Source organism: Chiroxiphia lanceolata, chromosome 10 (assembly GCF_009829145.1).
Source record: "Chiroxiphia lanceolata isolate bChiLan1 chromosome 10, bChiLan1.pri, whole genome shotgun sequence".
In the NCBI taxonomy this organism is placed as follows: domain Eukaryota; kingdom Metazoa; phylum Chordata; class Aves; order Passeriformes; family Pipridae; genus Chiroxiphia; species Chiroxiphia lanceolata.
Genome location: NC_045646.1, coordinates 19,867,751 through 19,889,102, shown reverse-complemented (window position 1 = coordinate 19,889,102; position 21,352 = coordinate 19,867,751). Strand labels below are relative to the sequence as shown.

General features: G+C 37.3%; 1 protein-coding gene across 1 annotated transcript in view; it reads left to right on the top strand.

Moving 5' to 3' along the window:
- The window catches only part of CLSTN2 (calsyntenin 2), a 197,570-nt gene that overhangs the window by 158,524 nt on the left and 17,694 nt on the right, over positions 1-21,352 (top strand). The window contains exon 8 of the mRNA XM_032698045.1: positions 13,325-13,487. Coding sequence (XP_032553936.1) covers positions 13,325-13,487 — 163 coding nt within the window. The remainder of the gene's footprint in view (positions 1-13,324; positions 13,488-21,352) is intronic.

Below are 21,352 nucleotides of genomic sequence, written 5' to 3'. Positions count from 1 at the left end.
ATTAGGGGGCAGGAAATTAAGCTTGCAATGTTTATTCTGGCTAAGATTTTGGTTGTTCTTTTCATTCCTCAGATTCAGGTAGGTAATGGTTGATCTTAAAAAATGTTCCCATGTTTCATTATTAGGTAGAAAGTGCATTCATCTCAGAATATTGATCATTCTTTCCATTTAGAAAGAAGCAGTTTTCCACCCTGATAGGACCAAGGAAGTATTTTATTGAGTCTGACAAGCTTCAGCATTCATGGTGGGTGGTATAATGCCTCTTTCATCCCTTTCTTTTTTTGCTCTCCTCAGCAGTAGATTTCGCAGGGCAAATCCATGCTGACAATGGCCAAGCTGCATTTCCAAAGCAAAGTCCTTTGCATTATCCTTAATAGTTTTATTTATTCTTTTCTGTGTGGAGATAACTAATTTTTTGGATGTTGGTATGGGCTGCAAATAAATGGCAGTAACCATTATATTAACTGAGAGCCCCTCTAAAGGACCATCAGTGTAACTTCCCCATTTAAAAGGGAAGATATTTGGAAGCAGTGGGTATGTCCAATAAAATTCTGCTTTTGGTTTGGCTGCTAAAAATATATGAATGGGTGGGATGATCTTTTGAATAAAATTGACAAAGAGCATAGTTAAAGTTCCCACATTAATAGAACTGGGATATTATAATAATTTCCATCCACAAATATTACATGTGCAGGAACCGATCAAATGCTAATCTTTGTTTTAAAAACCACAGAGGGTGCTTTTCTAGATCAGCTTCTGGCTTTGGTAATAGAATGGGCTTCCACTGGCCAAATATCAATTTACAAAGGAGAAATTCTTCTTTGCCAATACTGATTTTTCAAGTGAACTTAAAACTTTTCTGAATAATTTTAAAGGAGTAAAAGGGAAGGTGGAGGCTTATTTGAAAACAGCATGTGGTTAGCATTTCCCATTGTTGTTTTAGCATTATTTAAGCTTGTTAAAATTAGTTTTAGGCTGGAGCTCATGTTCCTTGCTGATATGAAGAAGGTGGTAGTTGTAGAGCATGGACTTATAGGGTAGCAATGAGTTTGGTGCGTCCTGTATCTGTAGTTTTGTTTTCTGTTACTGACTTACACCACAAATTGTCTAGCAGCAAATAATGTGAATGAGGTTTAAAATTTGGTAAAAATTCCTTTTATAAATTATTTGGGGTTTTCAACACAGATTTATGAACCTTTGTAATAACCTTTTTATTACACAGTATTTGGAGTCCTCGTTCTCCCAAGTTGCATATTTACTCACTAAATACAGAAACTATCTGGTTTTGTAAGATATTTTGCCAAAACTCCCTACGTGTATATATTTCTGTATTTTTGAGCAGGACTTGCAGAGGAGATGTCATGTTCCATACTACCAGTGTATGTTCAGGTCTGTGCAGCACTTGTAGACATCCTATCCAATGGTGGGTTGACCTCAGCCACCTCTAACCTGGCAGCATTAAGTGAATTTTCCCAGCAGTAACGCTGCAAATATGGGAGTGCCACACTTCAGCTGCCTTTTGGCATTTGACTTAGACATGTCTTGTTTGAAAAACTGTGATAAGCTTTATATCAGAGTGGGGAGCTGGAAAATTCATTGTGACTGTTAGGCCTGCACGTGGTGCACTCAGGTGATGCAGGGCTGTCTTTTTTCCCTTTTGCTGAAATGGGATGGTCAAATGTTATAGTGGTTTAATGCTGTCTACAGCTCTTATAACTTGGAAGTTGAACTTCTGTCATTGTATAATGAATGTAAACAGATGGTAAATGCATTTCTTTTTCAATCATACTGCGTGCTTGTTTTCAAGAGGTGACAGACATTAGGTGGGGGTCTCGGCAGCCTGGCTGAAGACACTAAATTTGGACCTTCATTTTCTTGTCACTGAATGGGCTTTTGAAGATTTTCTGCTCATGAAAGCTAAAGAGACTGTCAGTCTCTTTGAAACTCTTCAAAGTAATGTTTTTTTTTTCATTGACTTTATAGGGGATTTAGCTACCTGTTTTATGAAGAGGAGACACACTTAAAAAGCACAGCCAACTTTCACACCTAAATTAGAGAAGTTATTGCCTCTTCTTCTAGCCCCAGGTGGCTTGTGGCCTGTATACTTATTTTTAAAATCTATAAAGACAAGAGAGAAGGAGCTATAAAGCATATGGGTGAAAAATAGCATCTCTCAGTCAAAGAGATCAGAGAGCACAGAATTGGTCACAGCTGGTTATGGTTAGTTGAGTTTGAAAAGCTGAGCAGAAATTGCCTGCTGTAGGTGTGGGCAGCACAGAGTTTATCTACTGATAAACACTGCTATATAAATAGTCTACTCACCTTTTCATTTCATGTTACCCTGTTGATGAATGAATGTGCAAGTCAAAAGTAATCATTTGCATTTTCTTAAAGAAAAATGTTTTGGTTTAACGAGGATTCAGGATTCGAAGAGATTCAATGAACTCATGATCTCTTTACAAATTTGGAGTAGCACTTTTGAGGTCTGTGGAAGTTCTGAGGAATATCAGGCATAAAAACTTCATTTTACTGTGGGTTCTTTTCTTTTAATTTTCTACCATGCTGTGTCTTATTTTGGTTTGGGAACTTCTGAGTAGAATGCTCATGGAAATGCATGCATTTATTAGAGTGTTATATTTGTTCTAATGAAGATGTTTAAGTTTTTAGCCACTGTTAAAGGAATTTTAAAAAAATGCTAAGAAAGTCCAATGAATGTGGGCTTTTTTGTGTAAAATGAACATTTTCTGATACCTAGTAAATACTTCTTCGTTAAGAGGATGGCTAAACCCCAAAGTTACCTAATATTCCTTTGAGATAGCCTGGAAAGAAGGATTGTCCAATCCAGATCACCATGTTCAGATAGTGTTAACTGGGCTTATTTACCAGAGGCAGAGAGAGGAAGAGAGAGATTAATGGCCAGGAAAATTGCCTTAGTGATGAAGAATAGTCAGCATGTTACTTCCTAATTTCATGATTATTTCTTTATGGGATCATTATAATAATTTCTACAAATTATTTTACTTTATATTACCTACCAAGACTTTGTTATTAGGTAGCTCAAGAAATATCAGTAGTAACTTTATTTAATAGTATAGTTAAAAACTATCAGTTTTCATTGGCTATGTATCACTTCAGTAGTTTAGCCTCAATTTCAGCCCCAGTTATTAAATACTTAGTTTCTGAAAACTTTTTATTTTGTATGCTCTTATAGTTTCTCTTTTTTTTTTTTTTAAGAGTTTTTAAATCAATTTGTTCAGCTACAAGCTGTGAAAGTACCTTGAAGTCTTTACAGTTAGAGCAGTAGATTTACAGCTGGTAGAATACTACACATTGGTCTGAGAAAATACATTGATACAAGCTCTTTGGAGTTTATTCATTTTAGTGATTATACCATGTGGACTTTTTGAAAACAGTGTTCCCTTTTTATTTTAAAACTTTAGAAATACATAAATATTCTGCAACCTTATTTTTTAATCTGTTTCATCTTAGGTTACAATAAACTCCCCCCAAAGCCTGTGTGTATGTATGCATATGCATATTTTTATATATCATACATTCATACATATATATGTACCACTAAAAGCTGCAAAGGATGGCACCATTGAATTGTTTTTAATATACCCTTCCCCACCCACCATCTCTCAGTCTTACAATAAGGTAAAAGTCTTCAGGTTCAGTACAGAGTTGATAAGAGTCTTTTAAGAGTAAGACAGGAGAAGAATCTATCGAGGCAAACAGCCAGATATATTTCAAATTAGAATGGTTTCTGGTGGAAAAAGACCAGCAGTGTTGCCATGCAGGATCTCATCAGGGGACTGGAAAATAAAAAGCTGAGAGATGTCTTTGATTGTTACTTCATTCCCTGTCCTTTCTTTTTCTGCTATTAATGAGTAGAAGTTTAACATGAGATTTTTTAAAATCCTTTCTGTTTTCACACACTGAAGGTTCATTTGCAGATGACTCAAATGTCATCTGTGGTTGGAATTAAGTTGGCTTCATTAAGCGATGGAATAATAGAGTGGATATTGTGATTACAAAAGGGGGCACAGGATGCCAAGATGAAAGGCAGAGATCTCCCTGCCTGGCAGAATGCCAGCAGCACGACAAGAGAACCTGCCTAACAGAGAGGTCAACACTACAATTAACATCCTCCTCTAGCACATGGGGCAGGTAGTTCAGAAAAAACCAGATAATACATCTTGGAAAACTGAGAGTCAGAGCTCTTTTAAACTGATGACATACACAAATCACATTAAAACCAACTCACAGTAATGAAAAATTTACCCCAGTTGCCACAGGGGGACTTGTAGTGTCTGTGTTCACCCTCTTTTGGAGATGAAAGACATTTGCTGTGTCTGTCAACCTCCAAATAAAATACACTGCAGAGTTCTGCAAGATTCAGTTTTATCTCAGGAAAATCAAAGATCAAAACATGTCTTACATCTGTAAGTCTGGTGCTAAATACAGACTCACCTCTTTTTGGTCCTTCTCCTTCTACATTCATTTGAATGTACATGGAGGGGAAAGAGCTGAGGAGAGAGAAAAATAATTGCTTTTACTTGTCACTACAAGGTAAATAAGAATTTCTGATTAAATACAACAAGGTATTTCCTGCGGGAACATCAGTTGCTATAAAGAAATATACCTGGTAAACATGTATATAAATGTATTCCAGGAATTAGTCTGGATAAATAGGTATTCTCGGGGTATTTCTCAAGGGAAAAAAATTGTTAAAAGATGATACTTCCCTCACCAAATTTTCTGATTTAATGGACACCCACACTACTGTTTGACATATTAAATAAATCATACTGCATACCAAATTGCAGAACTCAAGGTATTCTAATCAAATATTTTATCCATATTTTCTTTAAAATACCAAACAAATCTTAGGGCTGTTTCCTAAACAGTCTGTGTAAATTTTCTTTTTTAAGTGAAAGTAAACATTTAAGTTGTATAAACATTAAGCAGAAGAAAAAATATAGACTAGGCAGTGAGTAAACAGTTGAAAATATCAGTTGGGATTAAATTTGTACTTATTTGCATATAGCATTTACTTGAGCAAAGTACATGAGAAAATACAGTGTGTTTTTCTAATGGATAGTTTTCTAAACTATCAAACTCAGTAGTTTATATTGAAAATGCTTCTTTTATAAGGTATATGAACTATTCTTTTAAATCGATCATCATTAAGCTGCATTATCTTTTCAATCATTGAGATTATAAGGGCAAAGAAGTGCTTCCCAATACTTCATTTCCTTTTTTTCCAAATGCACTGTTGTGGAAAAATCTTTCTGCTTTGCTTTGCTTCCTAAATAAGGTGTCAGTATAGTGACATCTAAAGAGAGTCATGGCCATTGTTGTCAGGGTTTCATTCACTGGTACCTCATTTGGGAGCTCGCACATGTGCCATAGTCAGTAGAGCCTTGAGAATGACATTTCTGTGGCTCTCACCCACCTCAGCATAATCCCAACAGGTTTCTCTTCCTTTTATCTGTGCAGCCAGAGGTAGGAAATACAAGCTGAGTTTCTAGATTCCTCACCAAAGTCTATGAGGAAGCATCAGCTTGCTTCAGAGTTGCATAAAGAGCAGGGCAGTCTCTTTTGCTCCCTTCTCTGGTTAATGTTCTTCTGATTCTTAGTTGAGGTCCCAGAAACAAGGAACTAATTTGCACAATGTTCAATCTGCTTTGTTCTAGGACTGATCATACATGGTCCTTTACAAATGCAGATGTAGAAGAATGTTTATTTAATTTTCCAGGTTAACTCCCTGTATATAAAGCTACCAACACATCAGCATGTGTACTGGGGACATCCAACCTCCAGTACAGCTCCAATAGCTATGGAAAAGCTTCCTCACAAAGGAGTACAAATTACTCCACCCTATAATCATTACTGCTAACAATTGAGTACTAGTGCTTAGAGTAGTAGTAGATGCTCCAGTCTCATAAGCGTAAAATCACTGGTCCACAGCAAAGCAGTCTGGTTGGTTGGGGTTTTTTTACTTCACTGCCACCAGCTGTCAGAATTCAGCAACTTGCTGAGAGAGACTCTGTGATCAGATTTGAACAGGGCTAAGGTTCAAACTGCAAGTTTTATGTGGAGATTAAGTATGCAGCAATATTCTTGTGGACAAAACACTGAACTGGTAGATTCCGATGATGCTTTTTGATGTATCACCTGGTAACTGGTGGGAGTATATTGATGCTTCTTTTCCCATATACAGTATATTTTTCTTCCATCCTCCCTTAATTAACTACCTACATACTGTATCTGTTGTCACTTCAGAGACATTGTATATTGATTTTACAGACAAGGGGGAAAAAAAGTGTCATGTGAAGGAGCTTCTAAAGGATAAATGTAGAACAGGAAACCCAAAGAGACTATTAAAAAAAAAAAAACCAAACAAACAACCCAGTACATAATATGGATATTTTCAAACTTTATTTAAAGTTGTCTGAAGAGGTTGTGCAGATATTGGAGACGTATTTGCAATCTGCACAGCTCCACTTAGTGGTCAAGAATATCCAGACCCTTTCCTGCAGATGTTTTAATCCTTTTCAGCTTAGCAATGCTTAGATTGAGTAAAGCCCCCAAACATGTGGCAGATCTCTGTCCTAATGCACAGAGCCTATTACTGGGGTAGAATAAATAATGCTACAAGATATAGCAATTTATATTCCTGGATGGATTTGATTAGTCAGTGTTTGCGCTTTGCTTTTGTTTATTTTCAAAAGCTCTTCCCCAAAATGAATATGCTGGCAGACTATACTGTAGCACAAAGCCAACTTCAAGTATATATCTGTTGATTCTCCCAAAAGCAAACTTTTACTTTGAAGACTACATATTCCCTGCAGAAATAATTTTTTGTTCATTATATCAGAAAACAGAAATGCACTAGGTAACCCAGCTTTACAGTGGAGCAAGCCCATCCTTAATACTGAATATCTGAATTACATACTTGAAGTCTACAAGTCTAGGACATTTTTAGCAGTGAATCTTTTTTTCTTGGTGGTGTTGGGATAATTAAAAAAAAAAAAAAGAAATCATAGAAGTTTACAGACAATGAGAAAAAGAACTAAAAAACCTCAACTGTGTAACTTATTTCCCTATATCACTTAATCAGCTTTTGCAGGTAGCTCAGCTACTGAAATTTAAGGCAAAGATTTATCAGAAGAAATCAACAGGAAGCAGCAGTTAGAGCAAAAGCAATGCCCCAAGGTACTTTCTTTCCTTTTTTTACACTAACGTGCCTTAATTGTAGAAGTCTGTGGGTGACAACTGACATTAGGAAAACAATTAAGGTAATAAATGAGTTTCTAAAAGAACAGATAAAAGCTCATTCAATGTCTTTACAGATCCTGTTTTAGAGACAATCCTTAGAAACCCCAGAGTGGGAGAGCAGAGGCCTTTCTGTGCTCACCTGGGGGTTGCCTTCATGCCAAACTCACCAATCTTGTGCACAGTGACTCGACTGCCAAAAATGCTTAATTTTTTTTGAATTTGCATATGTAAATATACAACTTTTTTTAAAAAAAAATTGCAAATATATGTAACTTTTTCACTTTTATTTGAAATCCACTGCCAGTTGTTTCGAAATGTCTTCTTTAGGCTTCTTTGCTTACAGTGACACTATTCCTTAGTCCCAATTCAGGGTGTAGTGAAACAGTCTTTCAGAACCTTTAGGTCTGTTTCTTTGAGCTCTGTTTGCAAACAGTGCAGTGCTTTCTCTCAGTGCTATAAAAATATGTCCAAAATTATATAATAAAAATATTTTGTTATATCAAAGTATGTAAAAACCGTACCAAAATTAGTGGAACTAACAGAAGGAGAGCAATGCCAAGTTCTGTAAAGGTTTACAAAGCTCTTCAGAAGGATTGTTTTGGAAATGAAGAGAGTAACATGGTATTTTTTTTAAACTCAGAATAATATCCCTCTCCCCATCCAAATACCTTCTCCTCTGTGCTCTGAACCAGGGTTATGGGTGCCAGGCTTTGAAGCAAATTTTAAAAGCATGTGGCTGCTTTCAGAACAAGGCAGGGGGTTGACCTGGAGATTGTGGCTGGGTGGGTACTGCTAATGCCATTAAGGATTAGATCAAAGGGAGATTCCCTGCATTTGTTGTCTTGTTTAGTGAAGTGAGATAAAAATGCAGAGCCTGACTTCTCTCTGTGTATTTACAAATGATGACCTGCCCCAGCTCTATGGAGAAATGCTGGCAAATAAGGACACTGTTCCATTGTTGAAGGTTTTGGTATAAAGGCCGTACATATTTTGAACAGGTGCATGCAATGAGGTTGAGTTTGCCAATACTTGAAATGGAAAATGCTCTCAGAAAGGAAAACTTAGCATAACTTGAAGTGTTTCCCACTCTGCTGATACTAGCCAAACCATGATAAAAGAAAAGTTAGGAGTGAAGGCATTTTAGTGTTTTTAAATGAAATTGATTGTACTTTCGCCTTTTTGCTTGCGGGGGTTTTTTATTTTATTTTCTCTTTTATTTCTGAAGTAAGTTTACAGTGGAAATATTGTGATTGATGTAAACCAGTAATTTGGGATCTTTTTTTTCCATAGAGAATTTAGTATGTGGGATGGTTTGTTTCTAAAATGGAATTTTAAAAATCTGTTTTGCAAAACAGTTCAGTTCTTATTCTCATGAGTCTCCTAGTTCACATTAACAGTGAGCCATCGGCAGAAGAGAAGTACTTTAAAGCTGGCAAAGCAAGAGTGGAACAAAGGAAGTGACAACATCTGTGGGGTAGGACATAGCAAGTTTTCAGAGGCCTTGCTTAGCCAGAATTTGTTCTGCCTCCACCCAGGCACAGGTTTTCCATAAGCATGAAGCTAATTTGGAAGAGGACTTGCCTTCATTTTATGCAGTTACAAACACCTCCAATATGTGCCCTTCGTGCAGTCCACCAGACTAGCCAAAAGGAATGAACAAATTTTATTCCTTACTCTCTAGACTTTTACTTCTTATCAAAGCTGGTATAGAGACACAATATCTTTTAATCTTTATGTGAAACAAGTGCAAAATTCAAAGTCTTATACATTTGTCATCCTTATAAGAGGATCTGATTCATAAATGTCCATGTTGTCAACATCAATGACAAATGACATCCAGTTTTTTAAAGCATGGTGGAATGTACATGTAGAAATAATGCCCACATATGTCTATGTAAGAAAATCATCACTCATCAGACACAGAGACATCTATATGCACCTTTCAAAACTTTTGAGGGGTTGGTTTTTCTTTTTCAAACTATGGCCAGAGGAATATGGAGTGTGGTAGTGTTGCTGCTGTACCTCATGGCCTGGTGATTAGAACAGTCACCTGCAAGATAGCAAGCCTGAATTTTATGAATTTGAACCTTATTCCTGTAGCTAAGAGGCTTTGAATATCTCCCATTTTGAAAAAAATCACATCAGAGTGACAGTGTTGCTTTCTATAATCTTCAGCACAATGATGTTTATGGAATTAGAATTGTAATTTAGCTGGGAAGAGACATCACAGGAGGTCTCTGGGCCAACCTTTTTCTCAAAGCAGGGGCAGCTGTGGGCTTGGACCAGTCCTTGAGGAATCTCCAAGGATGGAGGCACAACCTCTCAGGGCAGCCTGCTCTACTGCCTGAATGTCCACAAGGCTTACTTTACATCCTGAACCTGTTGAATTTCAATTTATATCCAGTTTGAACCTGTTGTGTTTTCAGTGAATGTCCATGGTTCCCTTGTCACAGCACACCTGGAAAAGCCTCCCTCCAGTAACTTCTCCCTCGGCACTGCAGGGCTGCTGTGACCGGTCCCCTGATGCTGCCCCACTCCAGGCTGAACAAGCCCATTTCCTTCAGCCTCTCCTCACATGGCAAAAGCTGACTATTTTTTTGACTCTCCTCTGAATTCACTCCAGTTTATATGAGTATTTCTTGTATAAAGGGGCCTAAACTAGGCCCAGTTGTCTTATAAATGATGACTAAGGATAGAGATGAGAGGTTCAGAGTGTGTTAAGAGGCTACAAAAGGCATAAAGAAGTGAACAGAATGATATGCTCTGTTCTTTGGAATTAGATTAAGATGCTTTCTTCAAACGAGTGGTTCAGACCACTCAGGCAGAAAGGAGTTTGTGTCTCGTACCTGCAGTAAGTAGTGGTATTTACAGTAAGCAGAGAGCTTCCTTTGCTCTGCTTTTCTCCTTGCTGCTTCTGTTGTGGATGTTTGAGTGTATTCTGAGAACACTTCCTCAGCAGTCACACGAAGCAGTAGATGGAAGCAGTGCCTGCTTTCCCAGTTCTAGAGGGATGGACTCTGCACACTGGGCAGCGCTGGCCGGACGTACAGAGCTGTTGGCGTGGGCAGACTCAGGGGCTGCTGAAATTACTTCAGGGGCTTTCAGGAAGCTCGTCAGAGGGTGGTGGGTGTGCATGGCTCCTCACTGAGACGCTGGAACACTTCTGGAAGCACAGGTTGTCTTTGTGTATATAGCCAAAGAGGCGAATGACCTGTATTGCCCAGGCTGACCTGAGGGAGGCTAAAGAGCTGTGCAGTAAATGTTCCCACATGTGCATGGCAAGCCCTTCTGTACAAAGCCAAAAAATGGGACATTTTGCAGACCAACAAAATCTACTGCTAAGCACCATGTGCTTCTCAGACCAAAGTACTTAGGTTTCAGTCTGTTCCCAAGCTTTTCAATATAAAACAGAAAAATCCGTGACTTTTTTAATTAGAAGATGCTAAAAGCTTGGAACATCTACTTTGTAAGATTTATAAGGAGTGTGTTTTTATCTGTTTCATAAAAGCATATTCCAATGCAATGGCTTGTAATCAGCACTAAGACTTCAGTCTTAATTCACTGTGGTTTGATTAATACATTTGAGAGGCAGACACTGGCGTGGTAGAGTGATTAGAGCCATCGAGCAGTATTTGAAAGCCAAGCTTACTAATCTGTAATTTTATCTCATTAAGATAGCTTTATAAATCAGATTTTTTTAAATACAGTTCTTACTTGAGAACATTAACATTTCTTTATTTACTGTGTAGTATATTTTATAGTTTTCTTTTTGTGGCTTCACTGCTTCATATTACGTTCTTTGCCACTGTGGAATATATGCAGGGTAAAAATTGGCTTCCTATGTTTAGAAGGTGAAGAAAGTGTCTGAAATGACAGCAGAACAAATTACACACCACGATTATTTATTTCATTATTTTGTTACTTGTGAAATGACCAGCCATGAAATACTGCCTGCTGCTGAATGACTGGGATGTATTCCAGAGTTTTGAAGGAAATTTTTACTTCCTTGTAGAATATTTGATTTTACACTGGGGCCCAGTACATATACTGAGAGATCATTTGGTGGAATGTATCAGAAAAAATAAAGTTAGTAAATACTTTGTCTAGTGTGAACATCCACAGTTGCACAACTCCATTTTTCTTGGAAGCACTTGAGCACAGTTGCTGGAGGCTTGAATTGTGTGGACTTTATGTAATCTTGTGTTTCCAGGCAGCATTGTCTTTGAAAAATGTAACTGCCTAATGATCAGCCAATGGAGTAATTACATAGTACACATTATCACGTTCTTTGTGTATATAATGTCCAAAAATGTTTGGGTTTGCTATCCTAACATGCTCTTGCTTTCATTAAATAGGAGGAGGATTGCTCACTCGCTGGGGTGCACTTGGGGCATCCCAACTGATGCAGTTTAGGGTTGCAAAACAGAAATAGTGTGAAACAGTTCTCAGAAAAGTGTCAAATATTAATACCTGTAGTTTTTGCCATACAAGGTCTCTCAAAATCAGGTGTATAAGTTGTTTTGTTTTATATAAAATGTCTGACACATGAGGCTGTGATGCATCACATGCTAATGGTCAGGTCAGGACACTTGGCAAGCTGTTTTTCCTTGAAAAGGTGGGCTGCAGAATACTATACATGATTGCTGTTTGTTCAATAAAGTTTTCAGTCTTCCAATTTATTTACTTTCAATTTTGGTTTCAGCTCATTTAACCTTCAGAAAACATTTGTGCTGTCTGCTGCTTACAAAGGAAGGCTGTAGCAGCCCTTTGCTGCATTTATCTCTTGCTGTGGAGCTATGATGTCTGCAGTAATAAATGTATCCATTTGAAATAGAAGTGATTAAGTGCTTGTTGAAATGTCTTCTGGAACAAAACATTAGCTTTTGCTTTCAAAGGGCAGATATTGCAGCAGATAGCACTTAACCTGGCCAAGGACAAAGTGTTACGTTTAAACATCCCTTTTCTGTTTGCTTCTGTGAAACAGCAAGGATATCTGCATTCAAGCACTTGCATTTCTTAATACATCAAAACAAGTATCTCTCCAGAATTGAAAATAGCATTGTTGTAACTATTGCTTTGGTTTAAAAACAGCTCACTTATCCTACCAATTTGATGTGATTTATTCCTTTGAATTTTTCAGTGTGCAAGATATAACAAAGGAAAAAATAATTGGGCAGACATATTTACACACTAGGCTCCTCTTTAGAGGCTTGGGTTCATCTAGGTGTATATTTCTGAACTAAAACTGAATTTGGCCATCTTGCAGTAATCCCTGGTTGTCCACCTCAGAAATTCATATGAGATTTGACACTAATATTGTCCTGTTGAAAGCGTGTTGTAAATATGACCGTTGCTTTTCAAAGCTGATGTGTATCAGTGAAACCATATATATCCTAATTTTCCCAAGTATCTGTGAAGAAGCTTGAGGCCAAAAGATGAAGCGGGGAGAAGATGTGAGTGTCCTGCCCAGATCAGTTGGACATAGGGACTGCTGAGGTCTTTGTAGCACTGCAGCAGTCCTGGTGTGCTGCACAGGACTTTCTAAGTACTAATGTGATAAGTTAATAATGGCAATCATTGATAAGAACTCACCAATCTAGTGACTAAGCATTATATATTTTCATACTTAATTTGGAGCTCATAGAGATCTTCAGTAACTATGCTGATACATCCTAAGTAAGCGTCTCTTACACAAAATTTTATATTCTTAAAAGTGGATATAGACATTAATAATGTGATATTGAAAATACCGAGCAAATACCGAATTGTCTGATTTTTCTATTTTATCCATGTCTTGTTTTCAAAGAGTGTATTTTAAGATGCCTCTATATATCACATCTATTCTTCAAGTATACCACGAGTATTTTTGTTTGTTTGTTTGTTTTAGGTTTCATTACTGTTAGAGATGCATAAATTACAATAACGTTATTTCTTTTCCATGAGTGAAATTTTGAAACAATGCAATTAAAAAAACATATGGGCTATAACAATTAGTCACCTTAAGTGCTAAATAATATTTTTCTTGCATTCTGTCTTTCAGATATGTGATAAAGAGTGGCATTACTACATTGTCAATGTGGAGTTTCCCGTTGTTACATTGTACATGGATGGAACCACATATGAACCTTACCTGGTGACCAATGACTGGCCCATCCACCCCTCCCACATTGCCATGCAGCTCACGGTCGGGGCTTGTTGGCAAGGTAAGGTGACAGCAAATAACAGACAATTAGGAATTAGCAATTCAGAACAAAAAATAATATTCTTTTTCTTGCTGATTGCATAGTAAATAAATTGCTAAAAGGCTGATTATATAAAACCAAAGGTAAATCCAGAGTTGTTAATGAATCAAGTCCAAGGATAAAATGCACAGGGCATTAATAGGTTTTGCATTTTCATCACCTAAAGAAGTATTGGATACAGTTCGTCTATTCAGTGTGAAAGGTTGTCTTCTTTATCTTCTGTCTTCACTCCTTTTAGTTGTTTCCCTCATTCTCCACCTTCAGGCAAACTATCTAAATATTAAAGAACTTCAGCTGTCTCTTTTCAGTCCCTGCCTCAAATTGCTTTCACAACGCACGGCCCAGTCCTGTGCTCTTCACATTGGATGGATATTATCAGCAATTCCTGTAATTTAATTGATTCACCCTATTATAGACCAGAGATAAAAGTGAGAGTAGAATAAATCCAAAAGTATGGGCCTTTGCTTATTAGCTTTTTCTGTTTTCTACCCTTTATAGTCCCACTCCTCTCATTCTTTTCTCCTGGTCCTTACACCACTGGTTTTTTCTCTGTATTCTGCCTTACACCTGAAGTACTCTTCTTTTTCTGTTTGTCTGCTTTTGTAAAGTTGCCTTCATTACTGATTTGCTATTTATACACTGTGTCTTGTTTTCATTTAAGACAAAATATGAAGTGAATCAAACTGTATAATTAGGAAAAATGCTTTAACACAGATTGTGGTTCTTCCTAACTCTTTAATGTTGTGTCACTTTCTCCATTATTTCCTTCTTCGCCAGTTTGATCTCTGCTCATTTATGATATGTTATCTGCAAAATTTGGACATCTTATTCATGGCAGAGCTATTCAGTGTAAATAGTACTAGAAACAAATCCAACTGTTGAATTACGAACACCTTAGGGTAAAGATTCAATCTTTACTTTGACAACAACATGGAGAATGAAGCCACAGTAATCCTAAAAACAAGACTTGATAAGTTTAGAATATTGATCACTGAGATGGGTATTATGAGAAGATAGTCAAAATGACAGTAATCCCAAATATTTGGAAAAGTACAGACTAATTCTTGTCTAATTGATATTTGTACGTGTAGCTTTTTATCTTAGATGATCTTTTGGTATAATGTAATTTCTCGTTGATATTAAACATAGAATACATTTAATTTTATTCTAGAGTGTTAATATTCTAAGGGAATTTTAGTCCTTTTTTGCTAAAAGTACATAGTGAAGTATCTATCAAACTTTTCAGAAACCAGAACTTTGGTTTGGCCAGTAGTTTACTGGGATGAATAGCTGACAGATATAAATTTGACTTGCATGAATTTTCTTTTAGTTGGACCTGGTTGATTTTTTTCTCTAGGTAGTATTTGTGCAGTACTTTAAAATCAAAGTTCCAGAGTTACCAAATGCAAATGTCATTTGTAAATTCAGTTCCTTGCAGACATGAGCAAATGCCATAGAGGCTGTGAATAATGATTGAGTGTTGCCTTCTGAAAAATCAGCATTTCTCAGGAAGTGTGCTAAAAAAATTTTACTTTAATCCCTTACTTCATATTTATACCAGGTTCTTCTGCATAGGTCTACCTAAATATTTTTGTGCATTATTTGTATTACTTCTGTCCCTTATCTTCTTTCACACACGCATTGTGTTTTTATCACTCTCTAATAGCAGTCCTTAGTGTTTTGGGTGATTTTTTTTTCCCAGAAGTCTCAGTATTGGTGGGAATCCACTCCTTTGCCACAGTGCTGCAGCTGAATACATCAATGATAATCTTGTTCCCTTTGCACTTCTGTCTCTGATCAGAAATTGTCAAGAGAAGAAATTAAGGCAAAACTTCTCATATAGGCTTACAATATGTTTAGAGCACAGGCTATATTTAGGATGTAAGCTGTTAAATGAATAGAAAGTTGCAATTGTTTTCAAACATTTTTATCTTTGCCTTGAATAATTTGATGGCTTAGTGAGTAACCGTTCAGGATAAGATTCTTCTCCCTCTTTGGCGAAACACATTACTTAAACTACTGAAAATGCACCTATTGCTGCTGTTAATATTTACTGCAAGATTGTGTTATTGCTCTTTTAATGGTGAGAGAATCAGAACTCATGAAAAGGAGAAACAGATTTTCCACCTCATGAAAATGTCAAGATTTAGCTAAGATAGCGTGCTAAAGATTCTGATAAACTGTCATGTGTCAGGCAAAAAGATGAACTTTTAATGCTCATGTGAAACAAGATTTCAAGATACTGCTTCTGACAAAGCTTATCTTTTGATAAGTTTGTTTTGATCACTTCAAACGATTTTAAATGAGTGGTGTGGAAAAGTCACTTTGTTAATAAGATTCAGCACTTTATTTTAGTCTGTGAAAGAGTAATTATTCAACATACAAAACTAATCTATTCCATTCAAAATTATAATTTTCAAAATCCGTGTATTTCAGGAGAAAGTGGCTCTGTCAAATAAGTAATTTGATTGTAAATACTTTCTGTGAAACTGTTAACTAGGTCTACTTAGGAAAATACATTTTATCCAGTAAGAATAGTCTAAACAATTACGATTTCAAACATTATAGAATTGCTTAACAACAATCTATGATTTATTTTAGTAAAATATGCAGTGATTTTGGTGTCATAAGCCATTCAGGGGGCTCCTTGTTAAGAGGATATGAGAAGTTTCTAGCTCTGGTTTGCCAAGATTGCCTCCTTCCCTTTTCATCAAAGCACTGGCACAACTAAATAAAGCAGAATAAGGAATGTTCCTTTTTTTTTTTTTTTTAATACACCAGTTCTGATTTGCTCACAGCAAAATGTAAGTCATTGTGACTGTGGGGCAGCTTAAGAACTGGCAGGGAGCAGGAAGAGTGTATTTAGAGAACAATGAAAAATCAAGGGGAAGAAGAATTATCATTTACTCTGTTAGCACTAATAGGAAAATCTGCTACTGCTATGAGGGGTTTACCCTTTCAAATATGAAAATTTTTAGTTCTGGTCTGTAAACTGGGAATTATTTCTTTAGGAGACTGAGTATCCTCTGAGTAACTCTCATAACTCTTTCAGCCCTGGTCTTTCATCACTTACACTGGTACTCATCCTGAGGTTACATAGTGAGTATCCTACTTGCACCACCTCCTTATCTTTCTCACAGTTATATCATGCAGGAATCTTAGACATGGAAAGAGAATGCTTTTCTTTGAGATTATTATTTCCTATTATTAATATTTCAATGCCTGAGTAACTGTTTTCTGACTTTTATAGCCTTGTTTATGGCATCCATTACGAAAAGTTAGGTTAGTTTTTATCTCTACCTTCAGCTGTTCAAGTGAAATATAAAAGCAGTTTAAGTTCGGTGCTGTTCTCCTGACCATAACATGAAAACAAACCAAATGTGCAATCTCTCAGGCTTATGTGATATATTTAAACTTTAGCTTATGATGTGCTCACTATACCTTGGTTTGGTTTTTTTTTTGTGTGTCAGCATTCAAGGTGGAATATGCAAATCTCTCCTACATCTTTACCCTTGTCTTGGCAGTGTAAAAAGTGTGCCTGATATGTTTGTTCCTGATTTTATGCAAAATGTCTTTAAATAATGTGTGTTGAGTGCTAAGACTCTCCTAAAAGGAGGAAAAACTAGCCTTTTCCTGAAGAGCAGAGTCTTGGAGACAAGCAGAGTGTGAAGATGGCTGAACAAGCAGAAAGCCAGGCTTTGAAGGTGATAGAAGAGAACATTGCTAGGGTCTGTCAGGCACTGGGTAAAGCTTACTGCAGCCCAGGAAGTCAACTAATTACCTGAAACCAAACCTGGGGAATAGTTCCCAAATCTAATGACACGTTGGGCATAAGGAAAGTTGTACAGTTTGTTCTAGCATCATCAATATCCATTTTATCTAATTAAAATTAGGTGTTCTGGATGTTACTGTGGTATAATCTTCCTTTTTAACTTAAAAACCTTGGTTCTTTCTTCAGGTACCTCATTAAAGGGAAGCTCTAAGCAGAGCTACCTCATTGATTTAGGGTCCTTCACAATGGTTAGAATTTATAGAATGAATTGGTTTTTTGTTTTGGGTAGGTCATGTTTAATACTGCTACAAATTATTGGGGGTAGTTTATTTGAGGGTGGGAGTTAAAGCATTATCTTTAGGCTAAACTTTATGTTGGTTCAGTTACATGTGACCCAGGAGCAGTGAGAGCTAGAAACAGAAACTTTTGGACCTGTTGCAGCCCATCTCCAACAGAGTGCCAGCCTTCATACTTAGCAAATCCTAACTGACTTTTAGCTGTGATTTCAGTGACACAAGGCCTGGAAAAGGTTAATACTGACCACAGAACTAAGCAAACTGGACTCTTACTGAGCTAACTGAGGGCAAAAATGAACAGTTTGAAGTGTTAGTGCAGCTGTTCCTGAAATTAGACCTTTCTGTACACTGGTAAAGTTTGACAGCTCTCTCTGCAGGTACTCAGGGTTAAGTATATAACTTAAATTTAGCATCTTTAAAATGTTGGTCACATCAGTGGTCTCACAGATGATTGTCAAGGGTATGATTTTGATGTAGGTCAAGTTATTTAAAGCCAAAGTGCTGTTCTGTCTCTAACAGTGAAAAAAACTTTTTGCAAAATCACTCTTTCTCTTGGTATCTAAATGACAAAATTGACTTGATGCATGTGTGCTTCCCACAACAAAAGAGCCACCAAAGAGAACATGTGGGAAGTGTGACCTGGCACTGTCTCTGAGCCCCTACCTCCTGAATGGATGTTGGAAGCAGACATGGTCCATTGGGATAGGAGAGGACTGTCCCAGGCTCAGCTTTGGTTCTCATTACTACTCTCTTCTTCTTTAGCAATAAAGATACTTTAGCTTTGCCCTTCTAGCTCAAGATGGTCAAGCCCTTTTCAAACAGTAAGGAGGTAACACAGTTCTGCAGCAGGAAATAGTTACCCTGTCTCTGTGAGGATAAAGTGCATTATCAAGAGGGTAGACGACTCTTCCTTGGCTCACTTAAAAAAATCTGTGTCACAGCAAAAATAGAATCAGACTTCCTGATCTACTATAAAATTGCTCTTATTCTCTGTCTTAGCTTTTGCAATCCTTTTTCATTCTCCTAAGCAATACAAGCAAATCATTAGCTTATCCTGGAGCTCTACAAGAGCTTACCCTAGTAAGTTCTCCAAGTTCATTGTTTTTGATTCAGTTTATCTGAGGACACAGCAAATGGACCCTTTTACGGAGTGAGAAATTTCTTCCATTAAACCAAGGTTTATAGATTCCCACTCTGATCCCTTTATTGCTATACATTCAGTGGCAAAAGCAGACAAGAGAAGAGAACAAGTTACGTGATTTGGTAGTCTAATAATTTTTTGTAGTGCAGGCTGAAAACAGGCTTCCTCACGGCTTCTCTGGAAAGATAAGGTCTTGAGTTCATACAACGCATTTGGGGAGGGAAGGAGTTTATGTATCATTCCTAAAGCACTGTCAGGAAAGTAGTGGCTCAAGTTAATGAGTTGTCACAAGGTTATGCTGTAGCTTACCATGGCTGTAAGTCACTGTTTCTAATAATGCCACTCATTCGAGAGTGCTGGAGCCTCACAGTGTAATTATGCTGGACTCTGTGCAGGGAAGGGCTTTAGGAGAAGCCTGTCAATGGGCAAACTCTGTTATCATGGTTACAACAGAAGGCTATTGTAGTTCTTGTTTTCTAAGTAATTCCTGGTTTCTATTCTATTTTTCTTTTGTATTCTCCTGTCACTTTCCTCTTTCTTTAACCTAGACTGGAAACCAGGTTTCTTACAATGTCCTTCTGTGAAGTAACCTTATTAACCTTGTGTGCCAGCCCTCTGCTGGCATAGAAATCACAAAGTACAGTCAGAGAACTGACTGACTACTCAAGGCAAGAAGAACCATAAAAGTTGGAGAGGGATCAGATCAAGGAGAGACAAATAAACTGGGCAGTGTAGCAGCAGCATGTATCACTCAACCTTGGACTTTCCCCAGAAGTCAAGATATTCAACAGATAAAGATAACCTCTACTGTACATCTGACATCATTGGATCCTGCCTTGGAGGCTGACATAGATTGCACAAACCTGAGACCTCTCAGGAGTGATAAAAGCAAAGAAATTAATGCAAGAGCACCTAGGTGGATTTCGACATAAGGTGCTGAACATCTCTGTACTGAGGCTTCCCTAAGTACAGCAGTGTTCTTGCTGTATTGTCTTCCTCAAAACAAAGATGGAGCAGATTTCTGTGCACTTCACAGATCTTTGCTGAATTTTAGCTGCAGCAGAAATACAAACAGATGTGAATGGTTTAGTTTAGGAGTGTGTTTTCTTGGGGAGCTGAATTTGCATTCAAATCTGTCACCAATTCAGCCTAGATATATGGCCCTTATCTAATAGAATTTCTGCAGGGAACACTATACACCAGCATGAGAATGTTTTTTGGAGAATAGGAATATAGCTTTTTGGGCAACATTAATGTTGCTTGGACTGCAATTTACTCTGAGATATATGATTGTAACATTTTTCTATGATTGCCAGAATTTCCAACAATTCCCCTGGAAATAACAAAAATGTATTGGCTTAATTTCGAGAGATTATGGAGTTTTTTCTTATTCTGAGAAAAATTGTCTTCAATACTGTAAGTTATACCTGCTTTTGATTTAAGGACCTATTGCACAGGGATAGGTCAGTATATGCATACTTTAGAGCAGGTAGCCCTTCGTGTTCTCTGTACTCTCTCTCTCTTTAAAGCCTAAAGCAGCCTGTGTGAGGTTGTCAGGTTATGATATCTTCCCAGAGCAGGGGCAAACTTAAACAGTGCCATGTTTGATGAGCAATTTCTGAGTAATTTTTATCAAAGCAATATTAAAAAAAAAAACCAAAACACACACACAAAAAAAACCACTAAAACTTTTTTGTGCTGAGAAGCTCTGGGAGTCTAAAAACCCAAGTCACTAATTGGGACTTCTCCTGAAATCTGTGTTAGGTTTCATCCTGTTTAACAGCCAATCTACTTGTCTGGGAATTAAACCCAGCTCCCTAAACTGCCATAACAAAAAGATGGCATAAATTTGGAGGCTGAGAACTGAGGACTTCAGAGCCAGAATGTCTTGCAGCTGCTCCCAGATTGATTTCAATCTTTATGTTGGGACCCTGAATAATTGATTGTTCTTTAATTATCTGGCTCAGTATAGTAACCAGAGTCTATAATATCTTAAGAATCACATCTCAGTTGGAAGTTCTCTTGATTCATCATTTCCCATTGGACTTAGACTGCCCTGATAATTACTTGCTCATTATTAGGGTAGGGCAAAAGGCCTACAAAATCTGTGAGCTCAGTAAAGTCACTTGTTTTGACATGCCTGATTGTTCTTTGGAGACTGGTCAGTGAATGCAAAGACCACTTTACATTTCTGGAGTCAAACCAACAACTCTAAAATTCGGTAGTAATCAAATTCTGTCACACCTCATATCAACTCAATGCAAAATGAAAAACAAAAGTGTCATGGAAGCAGGCTCTGCTTCATTACTGAATGCACCTTAACGCCATGAAGTCTGAACCCTGAGACTCTTCCATTTCCCCTGGACTCTCCAATGTTATATTTAACAGAATCTCTTCCTGTCTGGGATTAGAAGGTGTTTGCCAGGCAGCAGTTCTTAACCCCCCTAAATTGTTATCCATCTGGGAGACTCTACCTGTTTGTAACAAGGTGACATGTATACTAGAAGCATTTATTTTCCTCCATGTGTGTAAGGGAGTCATCCCAACTGAGCTCTCCCCAGGTAACATGGTCATCTGCAACCTACTTATCTAGGATTAAATAGGTTGCTTCTATGTT